The following is a 17,625-nucleotide window of genomic DNA, read 5'->3' as shown; positions in this document are numbered from 1 at the left end:
AGATAACCTGGGCTGACCATGCTTGAGCCCTCACTGGCATTAATTAGATATGACTGAGCTTCCCAGCAACCAAGGTGAAAAGGGAAACATGGTGAGTTATGAGATTCCTTAGTAATCATAAGGAAAAAGCATGGAATTCTTGATAGGGAGCAAAGGTTTTCCAGGACAGAGGCCCTATGATGAGTGAACTCAGCACCTCCAGTTTCCAGACTCTGATTCTGCCCCTCACTGTAAGCTGGGGGCCATAGCTCTGAGTCCATGCAACCAAGCAAGTCTGTGGCCAGAATCCTGTGTTCTGAGCATGTGTGTGCAGCCTCTGAGGGTCCAGCTATGTCCGGGACACTGTGGAAGCTGGAGTCACACACCCTTCAACCCCCCTCTCTACAGTGACAGGCCAGAACAGGGAGCTGCCAGGGTCCTGTAAAAGAGGGACCTGCAGGAAGGCCAGAGAGCGCAACCTCAGAGATCCAGGCTGCGAGGGCTTCAGAGCTGGTCCCCACTGCCCACCCGGACCTCCCGACAGACAGGGGCAAGCTGATTCAAGGGCTTCTTGGACAGAACTCCCCCTTGGGCTGGAGACCTCCCAGTACCACTGGGGGTCCTGAGATGCTGGGCTCAGCTCTGGCTTCTGACAGAGGCTGGAGCCCAGGGGAGGGAACACAAACCCACACAGCCAGTATGGAGCAGGGCTTCCAGCCTGCACCCTCTGGAGCAGGCAGCTGTGTGTCCAAGGGACCTCAAAACAGCCTCCAGTCCCTAAGATTAGAGTCAGAAGACAGAGGACCAGGACAGGCTTGCAGGAGCCTCCCCGGGCTGTCAGGACGGCTTTGTGCCAGATGCATGATTCGTCCACTGTGCCAACACAGCCCCTGGAGCAGGTGCTGTCGGGGAGCCTCGAGGCTGCCCCGTGTGATCTCCCGCAGGATGGATGAGCACAAAGTGCTGGGCAGGGCAGCAGGCATGCAGACACCCCAGAAGCCAGCCTGAGGACTCACCCCTACCCTGCCTGGCAGACCACCCCTCGCAAGGGAAGGCCTCCCACCACCCCCACAAGGGGCTCTGTGCAAGGGATGCCTCTGAGCGTTAGGCTGGGCTGCATGTTTTAAGCCACAAAGCTGTGCCAGCACAGTGGATCTCAAGCACGGCGAGGGAGCTGTTAAGAAGGAAGAGCCTTGGGGCCGGCCTGGTGGTGCAGCTGTTAAGTTCATGGCTCCACTTCGGTGGCCCAGGGTTCAGTGGTTCAGATCCCAGACCCAGATGGGAGTCAGGGACCAGCCCCCTGTTGCAAAAGAAACTAGGTGGGAAGGAGTTGTCATCTCCTTTCCATTGGTCTCTAACAGAAGCATTTCGTTACGAATGAAACAGGACCCACACCCCACAGCCGTGCTGCACCCACCACAGCACAGGCCAGAACCCCTTCACGCCACGCTGTCCTGCAACGCCCTGGCGCCCACCGCTTCTGGGAACTGCGGTAACAAAGAAGCACTTAGGTTTCTATGTCACACATTTCAGAAAATATTTTGACAACTGTGTTTCAGTGTAATTGGTTTCCTTTGTAACGTAGGTTCTACTCTCTGCACTGCCCCCTACGTGGCACCAAAGTAAGGACACGGAGAGGAGGAGCCCTGGCTGAGAAGCAGGGCCTTGCCCTGCCCAGCCAGAGTGGAAATCCCAGATCACTCACCTTGGGCCCTTTCTTCTCCATGAGAAGCCAGGTGGTCTCTACCTCGGGGCCTCTGGGGAGGGCCACAGAGACAGCTCGTAAAGAGCCTGGCTTGTCTCGGTGGATCTCGATTGAGGCCCACCAAGACTGCAGACAGAGGGAGACCAAGATGCAGTGGCTCCACGAGGACAATGGCCAGGAGGTGGGGGCCCTGCATGAGGAGGGCCAGCAGAGGGCCCAGCCCACGCAGCTGCAGCAGGGCGTCTGGCGAGCCCAGGGCAGGGCTGGTCAGGATGGGTGGCGGAAGAGGCAGGGAGCTTCTGAGCTGGGGAACCGGGGACCACAGCCCTTCCCCCGGGATGGGAGCCCTGAATCCAGACACAGTCCAGTCCCGCATGGAGGCCACCACCACCTGGGGAGGGGCGTGGCCGCATGAGGGGTGAGCGGGGAGCCAGGAGCCCAGGTGGGTTGACCTGGTTGGTCGCCTGTGTGGCCCACAATAAGCAGTGACCTGTAGGTGGCAGGAGTGAGCCACAGACTGGACAGCCGGCCAGGCAGCAGCCAGCATGGGACTGTGGTTAGTCCTGGAGAGTGGCCCTCATATGTGGGGGCTGTAAGTGGGTCCCACCCCTCCATTGCTCCAGGGCTGAGGCCAGAGGAGCAATGACCAGCCCTGAAACTTCCAACTCCTCGCCTTAGAAGTCCCTAATCCTGGGGCCCCTCGTGAGTTCACGACCCTGGAACATTGCTCAGGACCTTCACCGCCTACCCCAGACCCTCCGTGGACCTTATGTGACCTTGAACTTCCTCCTCTGGGGAGCGTCCACCAGCAAGCTGCCTGGGCCCCTGGCCTCCTGTGCCTTCAGAAAGCTGCGCCCGGAGGGCGACATCAGAACCTGGGGTTCTCCTTTGGGGTGTTCGTGTGAACCTGGCTGTACCCCAACAGGGCGCTTGCCAGGGCTGGGTCCCTCCAGACTCACCCCAACCCCCCGTAGGTGAAGAACTTCACTTCCTCTTTTATACGTCGGGTGTGCACCTGCACATGTGGCCCAGCCACCCAGGGGAAGCGTGAAGGTGTTTGCACGTGCGCACACCAGGCACCCCAAGGGCACTCAGACACTCAGAGCCGCCACGGACATCCAGAAGCATTTGTGTGCCCCGGACCGCTCAGCCAGGAGAACGAGGCCTGTGTGCCACCATCTGCCGTGCCCCCCACCCCAGACACCTGACAGGTGCTCAGTAAACACCTCAGGAAAGAGGAAGGAGCAAAGGCCTGCGGAGCGGGCAGGAGGGACCCACACGTTCAGCCTGCCACCCAGCGGGGACCCCACCTCCAGAGCTAGCCAGCTCGGAACTGACCTCCCTGCCACTCTGGGCGGAAGGCCTGTCACGGGGGCCCTCCTAGAGCCAGGGCCAGCCTCTCTCCAGGACCCCAGCCCCTCCACCTCCCACTGGGACAGGCTCAGGCAGAGGAGCGGGTATGGAGGACAGAGGCTGGAGGGCCAGGTGGGCCTGACAAGGAGGCACGAAGTCAAGGGGGACAGGGGCTGGGTCTGGATGTGTGGCTGGAGGGGGGCCTCAGCAAGGAGCAGGGAAGGAGCCCTGGGGGCGGCGGGAGGGGGCCAGCACACTCACCTTCCCAGACCCACCCAACCTGCCCTACTCCAGAATGCCCTCCTGGACGCTCTGCCGGCCAATGGCCAAGGGGCCTCCTTCTGTTCCTGCAGGGAGAAGCCCCACTTCCGCCCCCCCGGGGGCTGACCCCGCAGCTCATCTCCCCTGCAGAGTCGTCCACACTTGACCCCCTTATGGAGAGATGCATGGTCTGCCCTCAGGAGCGCCCCTCTCTGGGGAGCCCAGCCCTGTCCTGGGGTCTCTGAGGGGCCCAACGTGGCCCTGACAAGGGTCTGGGGACACCTGACACCGCCAGAGTCCACCTGCATGGGCTGGCTGCACCTCTGGCCCAGAGGCCTCCCCTGCCTGTCCTCAGCTGGGGAAACATCGGAAGCTCAGGCCATTTATTTTTTGATATGTGTCCCGTGCCCCCCACCCACCCAAAGTGGCCTTGACCCTATCGGGCCACACACGTGCACACTCTCCTCCTCTGGGGCAGGGGCCTTGGTGGGAAGGGCCTGCTGCCCAGCTCACAGGGAGCCCCTCACTCCCCATGGCTGTGGGGGTAGGGCTTCTGGGGCACCATCCCCTGCAGCCGGGAGGCAGCTCCCCACAGCCCAGACACCAAGCTGTCTCTGCACCCTATTCCATCAGACCCCCAGCCCACCGTGGGGCCGCGGGTCCCCGCCACAGGGGCTCTGCAGGGCGATGACCCCTGCCGACTCCATCGAAGCCTTCCTCAGAGCCTGGCCTCTGAGCTCAGGCAGCGCAGAGACCAGGGACCTAGATCCAGCAAGAGACCCAGCCCGTGCGCCAGTAGGCACCTGCGGCTGCCGTCTCTCTGGGCCTCAGTCTCCCTGTCTGCAGAACGGGAAGGGCCGCCTGCCCAGGGCAGCATCTCTGGAAAGTCCCCAGGCCCAGCTCCCTCCCCCGAGGCAGCACTGGGGGGAGGCAGGAGGCTTCCCCAGAGGCCCCAGCGGCCCTGAAGGCTGCGCCAGGCTCGCTCTAACAATGCGCTTCCCCCACACAATTCCCAGAAACAGAAACGCCGCCCTCTCTGCCCTGCCAGCCCGCCAGCCTGGCGGCCACTCCACCCTCCCCCTCCCCAGGGGTCCCTGAGGCAGTGCCTCCCAGGGGTCCAGCACACCGGCCCTGCCCTCCTGGAGAGGGATCAGGGAAACTCACGGAGGAGGCACACTGGGAGGTGACCTTGGCCAGGCCCCCCTCCAGGAGCAGATCACTGTCCTTCACTCCCAGTGGTAAGTCCATTCCTTCCTGCCCTGCACAGGCCCATCTCCACACAGCAACTGTGCCGAGGCTATGGAAAGCTAAGTCGGATCATGCCCCTCCTCTGCTCAAAACCCTCCCAGGTTGCCAAGTCTCCTTCAGAGAAAAAAGCAAGACCCTCCCAGGCCCCATACAGCTCCTCATCCCCGTCCCTCTGCACTCCCTGTTCTCCCACCAGCATTCTTCCCTGCCTCAGGGCCTTTGCACATTCTGTTCCCTCTGCATAGAACACTCCTCCCCATGTATCCTCTCATCTCCTTCATGTGTTTCCTTCAGGGGCTGGTTCAAAAGTCACCTCGTGAAAGGAGAGGCAGTGACACCCCTGACTCCCTCCTCCACACCAGGCAGCCCCACTCTGTACAGCGCGTCTCACAGCCTGGTGCCCCAAACGCTGATCTGGTTGTGGGTTTGTTCATTGTCCTCTCTCTGCATCAGAGCAGGAGCTCCCCACAGGCAGGGACTTGGGTCTGTTTGATTTGTGTCAAATCCTTATCTCCCAGAACAGGGCCTATACATGGTGGGTGCTCGATAATGAACAAATGAATGGATGATGAACGATTCCGGCCCCTGAGGGAGAAGGGGTGAATGGTCCCCAGGAACACAGACCTGCCCCCTCCAGCCCACTTGGCAGCTCTAAACCGATGGACCTTCAAAGCCATTTGTCACCAAAGCCAGGGCAACAGCAGAAAAGAAGCACAGGGCTGCCCTGCCCCCACGGTGGGGGGCCCACAACACCCGGGGGCCCTGCTCCTTCTTCCCACAATTCCCAGGGCAGCTGAGGACTGTCACCAGAGCCTGGCAGGAGAGTGGGGGGCCAGCCTAGCCCAGGGCAGGTGGGCACCGCACTCCTGGGGGCCCAGGATATCCAAGTGTGCCAACACCCACTCAGGGCACACAGAGGGCTCTGCCACACCAAAAGCCACCAAGGGGACCAGGGCACGACTCCTGCAGGACCAGGACACTCCCACACCCAGGCCTGGGGCACTGAGCTCTGAAGGAAGACACCATACCAGCAGCTGCCCCGAGCCTGGATAGGGAGGCAAGGGGGGAGGAGCCAGGGTCAGGAGCGCCGGGCCTGGCTGGGGCCAGACAACTGGACAGACAGAGTGTCTGGCGCCTGCTCAGCCAGGCTGGCCCTCGGCTCCCTCCTCGCAGCTGTGGCCTTCCTTCCTGAGCTGGGTTTCCTGGCTCCTCCCTGCTGTTGCCGCGGAAACCCAGAGCTGCCGGTTCCCATGGAGCTCCCGCTGAGCACGCAGCAACAGCCCAGGACGCGGCTCCACGACACAGCTCGACACCCCCAGCATTTGGAAACAGCCTCTGCAACATCCCCAACTCCTGGAACACCCACAAAAGCCACTCCAATTGCACGCAGCCCAGCCCCAACCATGCACGGTGCGCCTGCCCGTGCCACGGGGCGGGCTCCTCATACATGCTGCACTTGGCGCCCCAGCATCCACAAGCTTGTGCCCTCGGCCCAGAGAGGCCCCCACTTGCTTAGTCCTGCTGAGCACTGAGTACCCCACAGCACTCGGGGGCAGATCCAACACCCTGCACGGCACCCCTGGACCTGCAGCACACCCCCAAGACACCCACAGCCGCAGCAGCACCCCACTCTTCTGCTCACTCAAGAGGCTCCAGACCCTCAGGTGGCCCCACACCCCAAGAGCACACTGACAAACACCCAGCTCAGCCTGTGGCTCTCAGGGCCACATGACTGTGGCAAGTCGCGCAATGACCTCAAACTAACGTTCTGGAAAGCTGCCCGAGCCCACTCCCTCCTGCCCACCCCCGACCTTTCCCAGGAGCCTGGGGGCTCTGTGCACACCAGGTCCAGCACCCCAGGCTGACAGCAGCACAGCACCCACCGGGTGGGGCAAGCACCTGGATCCCCAGTCCTGCCGCTGGGAGAGACTCACACACACACACGTGGGCCCGGTTGGTTCTAGGCCTTCAGGTGGCCTCCCCAGAGGCCCTGACCCCAGGGCAGAGGTTGAGGCTGACCCCACACCTCGAATTCTCTCCCACCCTCTGCCCCGCCCCAGCCCTCTGAGAGGCCGCAGAGCAAAGCCTGGGGATGCGGGCCAGGCCTGCAGCCCTGGTCTCCAGGACCAAGAGGCAGGACCTCTTCTGGGCCTCCTGGCTCCAGAGCTCCGGCCTCAGGAGACTAGAGAGTCGGCTCCACCTGGACCTTGTCCAGCGGGGACCCCACCCCACCCTCAGGGAGCAGGAGGGTCCAGCCCCTTGAGACTCTGTAATTGGTCCCAGCCTCGCTGCTCCTGCAGCAGCCAGGCTGGGCGGTGGGACCCTGTGAGGTCTGTGCCCCGGGCAGTGCCTGGGAGGTCCGCCGCCCCGGAGCCCAGCCAAGCCCCCACCCAGAGCCACCACCATGGGGGATTATCCAGCATCCTTTGCAGGCCTCCCCCAGAGCCTGGGGGTCCCATCCAGGGTGAGGGAGGTGGAGGGTGGACAGCAGGGAGGCTAGCCCCACATTTGCAGAGAATGCTGGCCCCTTCAATTCACCTTTCTTTCTAGGGAGCTGGGGGCTGCAGACCCTGGCCAGGCCAGGCTGAGTGGGTTCTGGAGCTACAGGAATGCCCGCGGACTGGCAAATCACTCCCGCTCTGGAAGGAACCGGGGCCACAGCTTGGTGGCCAGAGAAGTCTTGGGGGCCCCTCCCTTGGTGGGTGTGGATGGCCAGGACTTCACTGAACAGGACCCCCTTTCTATGCCCTGTGGGTCCCATCTCCTCATAGCAGAGGCTGGACTCTGGCTCCCAAGGCCCTGGGCAGCCTCCAACACTAGCGTCTTCCTCACCCCCACCCCCAGGCACACAGACAGACAGACACACAGACCACACACAGATGCACAGACACACACTGCTGACGCCCTGCCCCCAGCACAGCTGGCCACACCCACACCAGGCCTGGGGAGTCCCCTCAGCCTGAGACTCCGGGGTCAGGGCCACCCCAACTGCAGTCCACACCCCCATTGTTTCTGCATCTGCACAGTGGGCCAGAGCCACCGTCCTCACCCTCAGGCAGCATGCAGAGGAGGGTGGCCTGACCGAGAAGAGGCGGGGGGGCATGCCAGGAGGCTCTCTGCTCACTCTGCCCAGCCCCAGCCCACAGGACATGACAGCCGGACACCTGAGTCGCACAGCTCGGCCAAGAGGGAGGGCCACGGGCTGGCGCCGGGCGAGGCGGCCATCCGGAGGGAGCAGTGGGCAGTGAGGTAACGCCGGACATGGCTGCCTCTGCATCTGCAGCAGCTGGGACAGCTCTGGGCCGTCGGGGGTTGCAGGGGACCAGGCAGGGCTCCTGGGGGGACTGAAAATCCATCCCAACGTGGGAGGGGCTGTAGCAGAGGATCCTGCAGGCCTCCTTCCTGAACGCCAGTGACCGTTGTCCCAGACCAGCTGCTGCCCAGGCTGACCTCAGACCACACCCAGAACACTGCGGGAGGTGGCAGCATCCACCAAGCACTGGCCCCTCGGACGGTCCCTCAGCTACAGCCTTCCACACACATCCCTCCCACCGCTGCAGGCTGCCCCCCACCACCCACACAGGCCAAAGGGGAGCTGGCATCTCTGGGAGAGGCCTGTGTGTCCGTCCACCCCAGCACCCTTCCTGCCTGCCTCCCAGGAAAAGCCGGCTTCCCTGGGGCCCAGAGAACCCCCTTCCTGGTGCCTTGACTGCCCCAAACACCAGTGCGGGCTGTGTCCGAGAATCAGGCCCTGGGGCCTGGGAGAGCTGGAAACCTCACCCTTTATTCCTCAAGCCGATGGACGGGATCCTCCACGACAGAACCTGATGTGGGGACAAGTTGTACACCCAACAGCCCTTAGGTCAAGGGAGCCCTGTGGGGGTGCTGGCTCCTCCCCAGGGCAGGAGGGCTCCTGGAAGCAGCTCAGGACCCACCGCATTCATAAACGCTGACTGTATGTGGCCTAGAGGAACAGAGGACAGAGAGCCTCTGGCTACACAGGCCCAGGGTCACCGACACCTGTGGCAATGTACCACGGAGCTCCCAAGGCTTGCGGTGGGGGCTCCTGACATGGTAAGCACGGGCTGCAAATGAATGCACAGGAGGGAAAACTGTGAACCACCCCAGGGCTGCTGAGGACACTGGCCCTACCCCGAAAAGAACCACCCTCAGCATGAGAGGAAGACTGCCCCGGGGAGGACCCCTCAGCTTCCAGAGCCCAGACCCCTTCCTGGTGGGGGAATGCAGACCGAGAGGGGGCTGGAAGCTCCTCTGGAAACCCTCCCAGGCCTGAGGGTCCCAGGGAGGGGCTCCCTTCCCCACACCTGCCCTGACCCTGGTCCAGCCCCACTCTCACTGCAGGGATTGCCCGGGCTGAGCTCCTGCTGGTCCCAGCCGTCGACCCCCACAGGCCCTGAAGCCCTGAAGCGGGGCAGCGAGGCCGAGGCCGGGGCTCTGCCTTCCCCGCAGGCTGCTCCGCCCTCGCAGCCCCCTTGGCTCACTGGGTCAGGAGGTCTGCCGCCGAGGTTCGCCCTGTTCCAAATCGGTCTTGGAGTGGAGGAGAGGACACGAAGACCATCTTCGCCTTTAACCCCATGGACAGGCTTGGGGGTAGAGATCGAAGCCCCCAGTGCTGAAAGTTCCACATGTGGGTAGAAGTTGCGGGGGACACAATGACCCTGGGGTTTTCTAGAGCACTTCCCCAAGATACAGGGCGCTTTTTCCAAGGTGCCCCTTATCTTTGAGCGGGACTCGAGGAAGGACTTACAGGCCGGCGACAGGCAGCCTCCCAAGAACACAGTGTTAAAATATGACCCCTCTTCCCAATGCAATTTCATGGGGGAGGGGCGGGGGCAGCCACCCTCCCCCAATTACCGCCTGGGGGGTCTCTCTCCGTGGGTGGGGGCGGCAGCTGTCTCTCACAGTCTGACACTCCCATGAGGACGCTCCCTTCCAAGCTCCAGCCCACATCAGTGGCCCTTTCCTACTCGGGGGGGTCTCTCCTTCAGAGAGAGCGCGGGGGGCGCTGCGCGGAGGAGGCCGCGGAGGAATCCGGACGGTGGAGAAGAAAGGGAGCCCCCGGAGAGGGGCGGCCCCGGCCCCGGCCCCGGCCCCGGCCCTGGCCCGCCCCGCCCCGCCCCGCCCCGCCCGCAGCGCCGCCGATTGGCCCCGCGCCGCTATATCTGGGCGCCCACCCGGCGCGAGGCCACCGCCGTCCGTCCGCCTGTCCCGGCCCGCCCTCTGCACCCGTCCCGCAGTGCCAGCCGCCCACCCTCCGCGCTCCCGCGCTCCGTTCCGCCCAGGCCGCGCCTAGCTGGAATGCAGAGATCGCCGCCCGGCTACGGCGCACAGGACGACCCGCCAGCCCGCCGCGACTGTGCATGGGCCCCGGGACTCGGGGCCGCCCCTGAGCCGCGCGGCCTCCCCGCCGCCCCCGCCGCGCCCGCCGCGCCCGCCTCGCCGCCCAGTCCGCAGCGCAGCCCGCCGCGAAGCCCCGAGCCGGGGCGCTATGGCCTCAGCCCGGCCAGCCGCGGAGAGCGCCAGACGGCCGACGAGTCGCGCATCCGGCGGCCCATGAATGCCTTCATGGTGTGGGCGAAGGACGAGCGCAAGCGGCTGGCGCAGCAGAACCCAGACCTGCACAACGCGGTGCTCAGCAAGATGCTGGGTGAGTGACGCGGACGGGCGGGAAGGGTGAGCAGTCGGGGGAGGGGGACTTCGTGGAAGGGGATCAGAATGGGCAAGGGCCGCTCCCTACCCTCGCGGCGCGCCCAGGGCGCACGCAGGGCCCGGCAGTGCGCCCGCCCGACGGCCCCCCACTGACCCGCGCCCGCGCCCCGCAGGCAAGGCGTGGAAGGAGCTGAGCACAGCCGAGAAGCGGCCCTTCGTGGAAGAGGCGGAACGGCTGCGCGTGCAGCACCTGCGCGACCACCCCAACTACAAGTACCGGCCGCGCCGCAAGAAGCAGGCGCGCAAGGCCCGGCGGCTGGAGCCCGGCCTCCTGCTCCCGGGCCTGGCGCCCCCGCCGCCGCCCGAGCCCTTCCCCGCGGCGCCCGGGCCGGCCCGTGTTTTCCGCGAGCTGCCCACGCTGGGCGCAGAGTTCGACGGCCTGGGGCTGCCCACACCCGAGCGCTCGCCGCTGGACGGCCTGGAGCCTGGAGAGGCCGCCTTCTTCCCGCCGCCCGCCGCACCCGAGGACTGCGCGCTGCGGCCCTTCCGCGCGCCCTACGCCCCCGCCGAGCTGCCCCGGGACCCCGGTGGCTGCTACGGGGCGCCCCTGGCCGAGGCGCTCAGGACCGCGCCGGCCCCCGCCGCGCCGCTCTCCGGCCTCTACTACGGTGCCCTGGGCGCGCCCGGCCCGGGCCCGTATCCCGGCCCGCTGTCGCCGCCGCCCGAGGCCCCGCCGCTGGAGGGCGCGGAGCCCCTGGGGCCCGCCGCCGACCTGTGGGCCGACGTGGACCTCACCGAGTTCGACCAGTACCTCAACTGCAGCCGGACTCGGCCCGACGCCACCGGGCTCCCATACCACGTGGCGCTGGCCAAGCTGGGCCCGCGTGCCATGTCCTGTCCGGAGGAGAGCAGCCTGATAGCCGCGCTGTCCGACGCCAGCAGCGCCGTCTACTACAGCGCATGCATCTCCGGCTAGGCCGGCGGCCCACGCCGTGTGTCGCCGCTCTGTCTGTCGCGGGTGTACGTTGCAGGCTACTTGGAACAGCCCCGCGGGAACCAGCGACGCGTGCGCTCAGCGGCCGCCGCCGCGGGCATCCTGCTGGGGTGGTTCCCACACGCCCGGGGCTTTTCCAGGGAGCCCAGGCCTATGATCTGTTGGCTGGCCCTGCCAAGGTTAAGTTTTTGAAGCGCCTAATCCTTTTCCTGCAGTGTATTTTCTAGAACCAAGCTGTATTTTTTACTTTGCCTTTTTTATATACATAATACAACATATTTAATTTTTATTAAACCTTTAACTTTTTCTAAGGGATTTCACTGATCAAAAGCATCCATGTAGCAGGGGCTTTTTAAACGTGAGGAATAACAACGCTTTTTTGCTGTAAAGGAAAGGAGGAGCCGGAGCTGGGTCCCCCTGGGCCAGGCAAAGCCACAATAAAGCCCCTCACCTTTCCTCTGCCACCAGCGTCTGTGCTTGTTGGAGCACCCTTGGCTGTGCCCTTCCCTCCAGATGGCCCCCAGAGAGCCTGACCCCAGCGAGGACCCCACAGCCCCCACTTCATCCTTCCAGGATGCGCCCCTTATGCAGAGTTGCTGGGAAGCACACGTGCGGTCCCCTAACCCTGCCAGCCCTCCATTCCCCTCCTGGCCCACCCATCTTAAGCCTAATAAGGATCAGACTAACCCAGCAACCCCCCTCCATCCCCACCCAGGTTTCACCATCCTCATCTCCTCCTTGGAACTTCCTTCAAGCCCAAGACCTGCCCAGGACAGTGCCCTTCTCCCAGGGAGGTGGGGGAGTGTGTGTGTGTGTCAAAATCTGTTTGCAGACGTGCATCACAGGGCCCCTGACTGTCAGTCTCAATCCAGTGTCCTCAGAGAGAGCAGCACCATGTCAGCTACACTGCTCCCTAGGGTGACCTGTCCAGGTCAATGACCAGACCAGCAGGGCTCAAGCTGCACATCTCAAGCCCTAAACTCTGGAGCCCCATCACACTAGCCCTATGCCCCTCCCAGCAAGACTGGACACCCTCTGTTCACACTTCCTCCTTGGTACTCCAAGTTCCTTCCCAGTGCCCCTCACTGAGGAGCCCACAGGTTCAAGAGAAGTTGGCAGCAATCATCCTGGGTGATTCTTTCCTGGGACAGGATCCATGACACCCCCAGAAGTGAATCCCCTGCTCATTCACATACTTCTCAGGGCCTAGCAGGTCTTCTAAGCCAAGAGGAGGGGTCATGTGTCCCCTTGGTCTATCCTACCCCAGCGCCCACCCCCATAGCATATTGAGGGATACAGGTGACTCCTGACAACCCTGATGTGGGAAAGTCACTGAATTCAGTCTTCCGAGTGCCTGCGAGTGCGGGTGTCTGTGACACATGAGGGTTCTGTATGACAATGTGTGTGGTTCTGTGAGTCAACTACTGGTGAGACTGAATCTGCATATGTGTGAGTGAGTGTGTACATGTGTGTGTGTGGCTGTGATGCTGTGACAGTGTGGCCATGTGCTTCTGTGTGACCAGCCCTGAGGGTGACTCTGTGTGTGACGCCCATGGTGTCTGAGACTACACACGGACGTACAGCAAGCCTGGGTGTCCACGCTGCTGCCTGAGTGTGCAGGGAGGTGAACAGACTGTGGGGCTGTCCTCAGGTGTCCTGCCTCTCGGAGGCAGGTTGACATCATCTTTGTATTAACTGGCAAAAGCCCCACATCTCAGCTGGCGGAGTGAGGGGGCTGCACCTGGGCCCCCATCCCCACCCCATCGGCAGGAGGGCCCAGAAAACTCAAAGACAAAGGGACAGAGAGAGATACACATAAAGGGACAGAAACAGACAAGCGGAGGAGGGTGGGAGATGGACTCCGAGGTGGAGAGAGATGGCCTGAGCAGGTGGAGGGACAGACAGAAATAGCCCAGGGGACACCAGTGGCGTCATTTGCTCCTTCAAAGCATACATGAGTGCTGGCACACAGTAGGGAGGCAGGGAAGCTGAGGCACAAAGGGACAAGGGTGGTCCAATCCAGCCACATACGTCATGGAGGGGAACCCATGCTGAGTCCTGGGCTCATGCATGAAGAGAAGCACACATCACCTATGAGTGTGCAAGCCACACCCAACCCTCACAGCCCACCAACTCCTGCTCTGGACCTGCCCCCCTGGGGGACAGGTGACCCACCCCTGGGGCCCTGGGTCAGCTGGGCCAAGGAGCGCCCACTGTGGGGATAGCCCACTGTAGGGATAGCCCACTGTAGGGACGAGACCCACGGCAGCCAGAGTCCAGGAGCCTCTGCCCAGGTGTGGACCCTCCCACCTCTGTACCCCATCCCTGGCCAGGGCAGGGGGAGGGAGGACCAGCCCAGCCTGTCCTGTTGCTATGTGAACAGCCCCACAGAGGGCCTCACTACCTGGGCCCAGCCATTGTCCCATCCGTGCCCTCACCCCAGAGACACCCATGGACACACACAGAACAGGTCCTGGACGAGCGGATGCTACGTCTGTCTCTCCTGTTTTCTGGCACAGGCTGGAGCAGTATTCTCACATCCCCTTCTTTGGGCTCCTGACTCCCCCCGCCTCCCTCCCCCCTAATCCAGAGGATCTGCCCCTCCAGGCCCCTGGGATCAGTGGGATGTGGGGCCATAAGAGTGCCTTGAGGTGGCAGCACACCCCATTGCCAGAGTAGGGAGGACATTGCCCAAGGAGGCAGAACAGCTTGCTCCCCAGAAGCCCCTTCCCCAGTGCCAGGGTGGGAGACCAGTGAGGGGCCCAATTTGGAGCGAGTCCCCAGCGCCAGGGGCTGGGGGCATCCAGGAGCAGGAGCAGAACGGGAACATGAAAGGGGCCTCCCACCGAGGGCAGCTGTTTCAAATAGCTGCTCCTCAGCAGCAGTGGGCCAGCACAGAGGGTGGGGTAGGGGTCTGCTTAGAGGATCCTCTGCCCAGCGCCTTGACTGGGGAGCTCCCAAAAGGCCTGGCTCTGCCGGAGCTACATGGAGCCGCCCTCCTAGGCAGGACCACAGCCCCGGGCCTGGGTGGCTCCTGCCTTGGGTCGGGCTTCCCACCCCTCCCCCTCCTGGCTCCACCCACCTGCTTCCCCAAGGGTTAGAGAAGGGAAGTCCCCACCCCCAGCTCCCGCTGAGTCAGACCCGCCAGGAACAGACCCAGGCCGCCTAGCTCCTGGCGGGAAGTTCTAGCAGCCCTGCCTGGCAAAAGCCACAGCTCCCACGCCCGGGACCCAGCCTGGCCCTGGAGTGACCTGGGCTGAGGTGCTGAGCCCTCCCCAGCAAGCCACCAGGGGAGGAGGTCTGGCAGGGGCTGCTGAGAGCAAGAAGGTGCACCCCTCTCCCCAGTAGACACACCATCACCTCAGACACCTTTGGGAACACCACACGCCCCCACCCACACCCAGCCACACACCACACCAAGAGACACACCAGGACCAAGGCTGTGCTCATACTCAGACCCCAAGAAGGCCATGCTGGGCGGGCAGGAGGAACCTAAGCTCCCTCCACTCAACCAGACAGCACTGACATGATCCAGCTATGGAGCTCACATTCTTTTTTTCTTTTTAAAGATTTTATATTTCCTTTTTCTCCCCAAAGCCCCCCGGTACATAGTTGCGTATTTTTAGTTGTGGGTCCTTCTAGTTGTGGCATGTGGGCCACCGCCTCAGCATGGCCTGATGAGCGGTGCCATGTCCGCGCCCAGGATCCAAACTGGCGAAACCCTGGGCAGCCAAAGAGGAGCGCGCGAAGTTAACCACTCGGCCACGGGGCCGGCCCCATGGAGCTCACATTCTACAAAGCCCACCTACATTCTCAAGTAGGCAAGTTAGTGGTTTTAGTAGGTGCAACCATTACCACTGTCCAATTTTAGCACTTTTCCATCATCCCAAAAAGAAACCCATGCCCATTAGCATCACTCCTGATTCCTCCTGCTCCCAGTCCCTGGGAAACACTAATCTACTTTCCGTCTCCGTGGATTTGCCTGTTCTGGACATTTCATATGAATAGAATCATACAAAGTGGCCTTTTGAGTCTAGCTTTGTTCACTGAACATGATGTTTTCAAAGTTCATCCCTGTTGTAGCATGAATCAGCACTTCGTTCCTTTTTAGGACTGAATAATATTCCATTGTGTGGATGGATCCATTCTATCTATTCATCAGCTGATGGACATTCAGGCTGTTTCCATGTTTGGGGGATTGTGAAGAATGTTGCTATGATCATGCAAGGTTTTGCGTAGATGCGTGTTTTCATTAAAATTACATAAATTTGTAACTCAAATAACCAAGTCTGAGTGAGAAGCACCTTAAATCTATATGCTAGAGCAGCTGATCCCAAAAAGGGGGTCCAGAGCTAGTGACCTGCAATCCTCATGGGCCCCCCCAAAATCGAAACTCAATCCTCCACCCCAGCCCACCTTGCTTCATGCAACAGACTGGGGAGGGGCCCTAAGGAACACGCTCAGGTCCAGTCCCCCAAGGTCTTGGCCGTGTGTGGAGGTTCCTGGCCCAGGACTGGGGAGGGGGCTGGGTGGGAGCCCAAGATTCCTCCACTTTGGGTTTCAGGCCCCAGCCCACTCCGGCTTCCTCCCACCTCCCCTACCTCCACACCAGCGCTCAGCCTCTAGGGGAATTCCCCCGGGTGGGGTGCAAGCACCGTGGGAGCTCCTCGCCCTCGGCCTTGTTCCCCGCGCCCCGGCCCCGGCCTCCGCGGCCCCCCGGCCGGTCCCCCACACCCTCTGCCCCCGCAGGCCCCCGTCCCCGCGTCCCCCAGTGCCCCGCGGCCCCCTGTCCCTCACACCCCCACCCCATCCCCTGCGGCCCCCACGCCCCGGGCCCGTCCCCCACGCCTCCTGTTCCCCACGCCCCCGGCCCGTCCCCAAGGCCCCCGGCCCCGGCGGCCCCCCGGCCCCCGCGGCCCCGCCCGGCCGCGAGAAAACAGGAAGGGGCGCGCGGCGGCGGCGCGGGAGGAAGCGCAGGAAGCGGCGGCGGGTGCGGCGCTTATCTCGGGCCGCAGCCGGACCCCTGGCCTCACGCCCCGCGCAGGCCGGCAGGGGACGCGGGGGCGGCCGGCGGACTGGGCCACCTCACCCCCAAGCCACAACGATCACAACTGGGCCCTGGAGGGAGGCGACAAGGCCTGCGACAGGACTTCACAGAGCCAGGCGGTGCCCCTCCCAGACGTGAGCAGAGGTCCCTTCAGGACACAGCCGAAGGTGACCCCCGGGGGCCAGCGTCCACCCCAGGATGCCGCACCTGCCCACAACACACACTACAGCCCCTCCTCTGACCTCCCCATTTCCCCCCAAACAAAGACTCACTTCCCCCAGCAGGTGCCAGCTCCCTGCTTGTTCTTGGGGGAGGGGTTGCAATGGTTGTTTGTTTCTTTGTTTACAAAGCTGGGTCTTTTCCTAGGGAGGGGCCAGGATGGGGACTGTCCCTGGGCACCCCCTCCCCAGGGTCCCGCAGGCCACTGGCAGGGACAATGGTCTCCAGCACCTGGCACTCCCCACCAGCAGTATTTGCTTTGCTTCCTGGTGGGGGGGCCTTGTTTGTTTCTGCACCAACCACAGCTGGCGTAGGGGGCCTCCTTGCACACCTGCAGGGCTGGGGGACCCCACACTCAGGCTCACACACAGGGCCAAGTGCCAGCAGGGCCGGCGCATCCTCCAGGGCTGCGTGCAGGTGCTTCCTCCTGAGCCTCCCAGTCTGCATGCTGCCGCAGCCTCCTCAGCACCCAGCGCCAGATGGACGGCCCGGTGAACCCACGTCCTGTCCCATAGCCTCGGCTCCAGGAGCACGAAGCCTGGGCATGGAGGCACTGGGCTCTGTACCACCTCCCCTTGCTCAGTTGGACTGGGGTGGTGGCCAGTGTGTGGGGGGGTGGGGGGAGGTGCTGCCAGAGCTCAGAAAAGGACCCCGGGGCAGGGCAGCCTGCAGCCCTCAGAAGGGCCAGTGCACTGGGCTGGCATGGACCCCACCCCTGCGGCCTGTTTGCCACCTGGGAAGGGGCAGAGGTGGGAGGTGGGAGGTGGGGGTGGGGAACACACAGGGACACAGTTGGGATTAACTTTTTGGTTTTTCAAATCCAGAGACTAGTTTGCTGGTTGCCAGTGTTCCAGATGTTCTTTCAAAGGCTCTCAGTCTGGGGAGGCCATGGGACCCGGGCTACCCTTCAAAGCCTGCCTGGCCCCCCCTGCCTTTCAGCGCTGCATGGGCTGGGGGTGGGGGGTTTGGCTCCCTGGCTGCAGGAAGTTGCACAACCCTGGTCAGTGCCCTGCGGCCCCATCTGCCACCCTCATACAGCCCCTCCTCCTTCTGGGCCCCAGCCCCCAGCTCCCTGGCAGCAGTAGGGAAAGCACGTGTGAGATGGGATACCACCACTGGGTGCAGGCCCCAACCCGACCACATATGTGC

The 17,625-nt window shown here is 63.2% G+C and overlaps 1 protein-coding gene and 1 long non-coding RNA gene across 2 annotated transcripts; one reads left to right on the top strand and one right to left on the bottom strand.

Moving 5' to 3' along the window:
• Positions 1-8,326: 8,326 nt before the first annotated feature.
• LOC138920185 (uncharacterized) lies at positions 8,327-9,627 on the bottom strand. The gene is made up of 3 exons (XR_011430949.1): positions 9,422-9,627; positions 9,049-9,179; positions 8,327-8,510 (listed from the first exon to the last, which is right to left on the bottom strand). It is a non-coding gene; the product is annotated as an uncharacterized lncRNA (long non-coding RNA).
• A 102-nt stretch (positions 9,628-9,729) lies between these two features.
• On the top strand, positions 9,730-11,674 carry SOX18 (SRY-box transcription factor 18). Its single transcript, XM_023626978.2, has 2 exons — positions 9,730-10,214; positions 10,390-11,674. The coding sequence occupies exons 1-2, from the start codon at positions 9,866-9,868 to the stop codon at positions 11,190-11,192; spliced, it is 1,152 nt and encodes a 383-aa protein (XP_023482746.1). The 5' UTR covers positions 9,730-9,865; the 3' UTR covers positions 11,193-11,674.
• The last annotated feature ends 5,951 nt before the right edge of the window (positions 11,675-17,625 follow it).

The sequence above is a fragment of the Equus caballus genome, chromosome 22 (genome assembly GCF_041296265.1).
Source record: "Equus caballus isolate H_3958 breed thoroughbred chromosome 22, TB-T2T, whole genome shotgun sequence".
NCBI classification, from domain to species: Eukaryota; Metazoa; Chordata; class Mammalia; order Perissodactyla; family Equidae; genus Equus; species Equus caballus.
This window is presented reverse-complemented; position numbering and strand designations above follow the sequence as displayed.

What these genes read in the sequence shown, in the direction of transcription:
- SOX18 (XM_023626978.2), top strand. Translation starts at nt 9,866, where the DNA reads ATGCAGAGATCGCCGCCCGGCTACGGCGCACAGGACGACCCGCCAGCC. An exon ending in GGTGCTCAGCAAGATGCTGG is followed by an intron (nt 10,215 to 10,389) that starts GTGAGTGACGCG and finishes CGCGCCCCGCAG; the next exon opens with GCAAGGCGTGGAAGGAGCTG.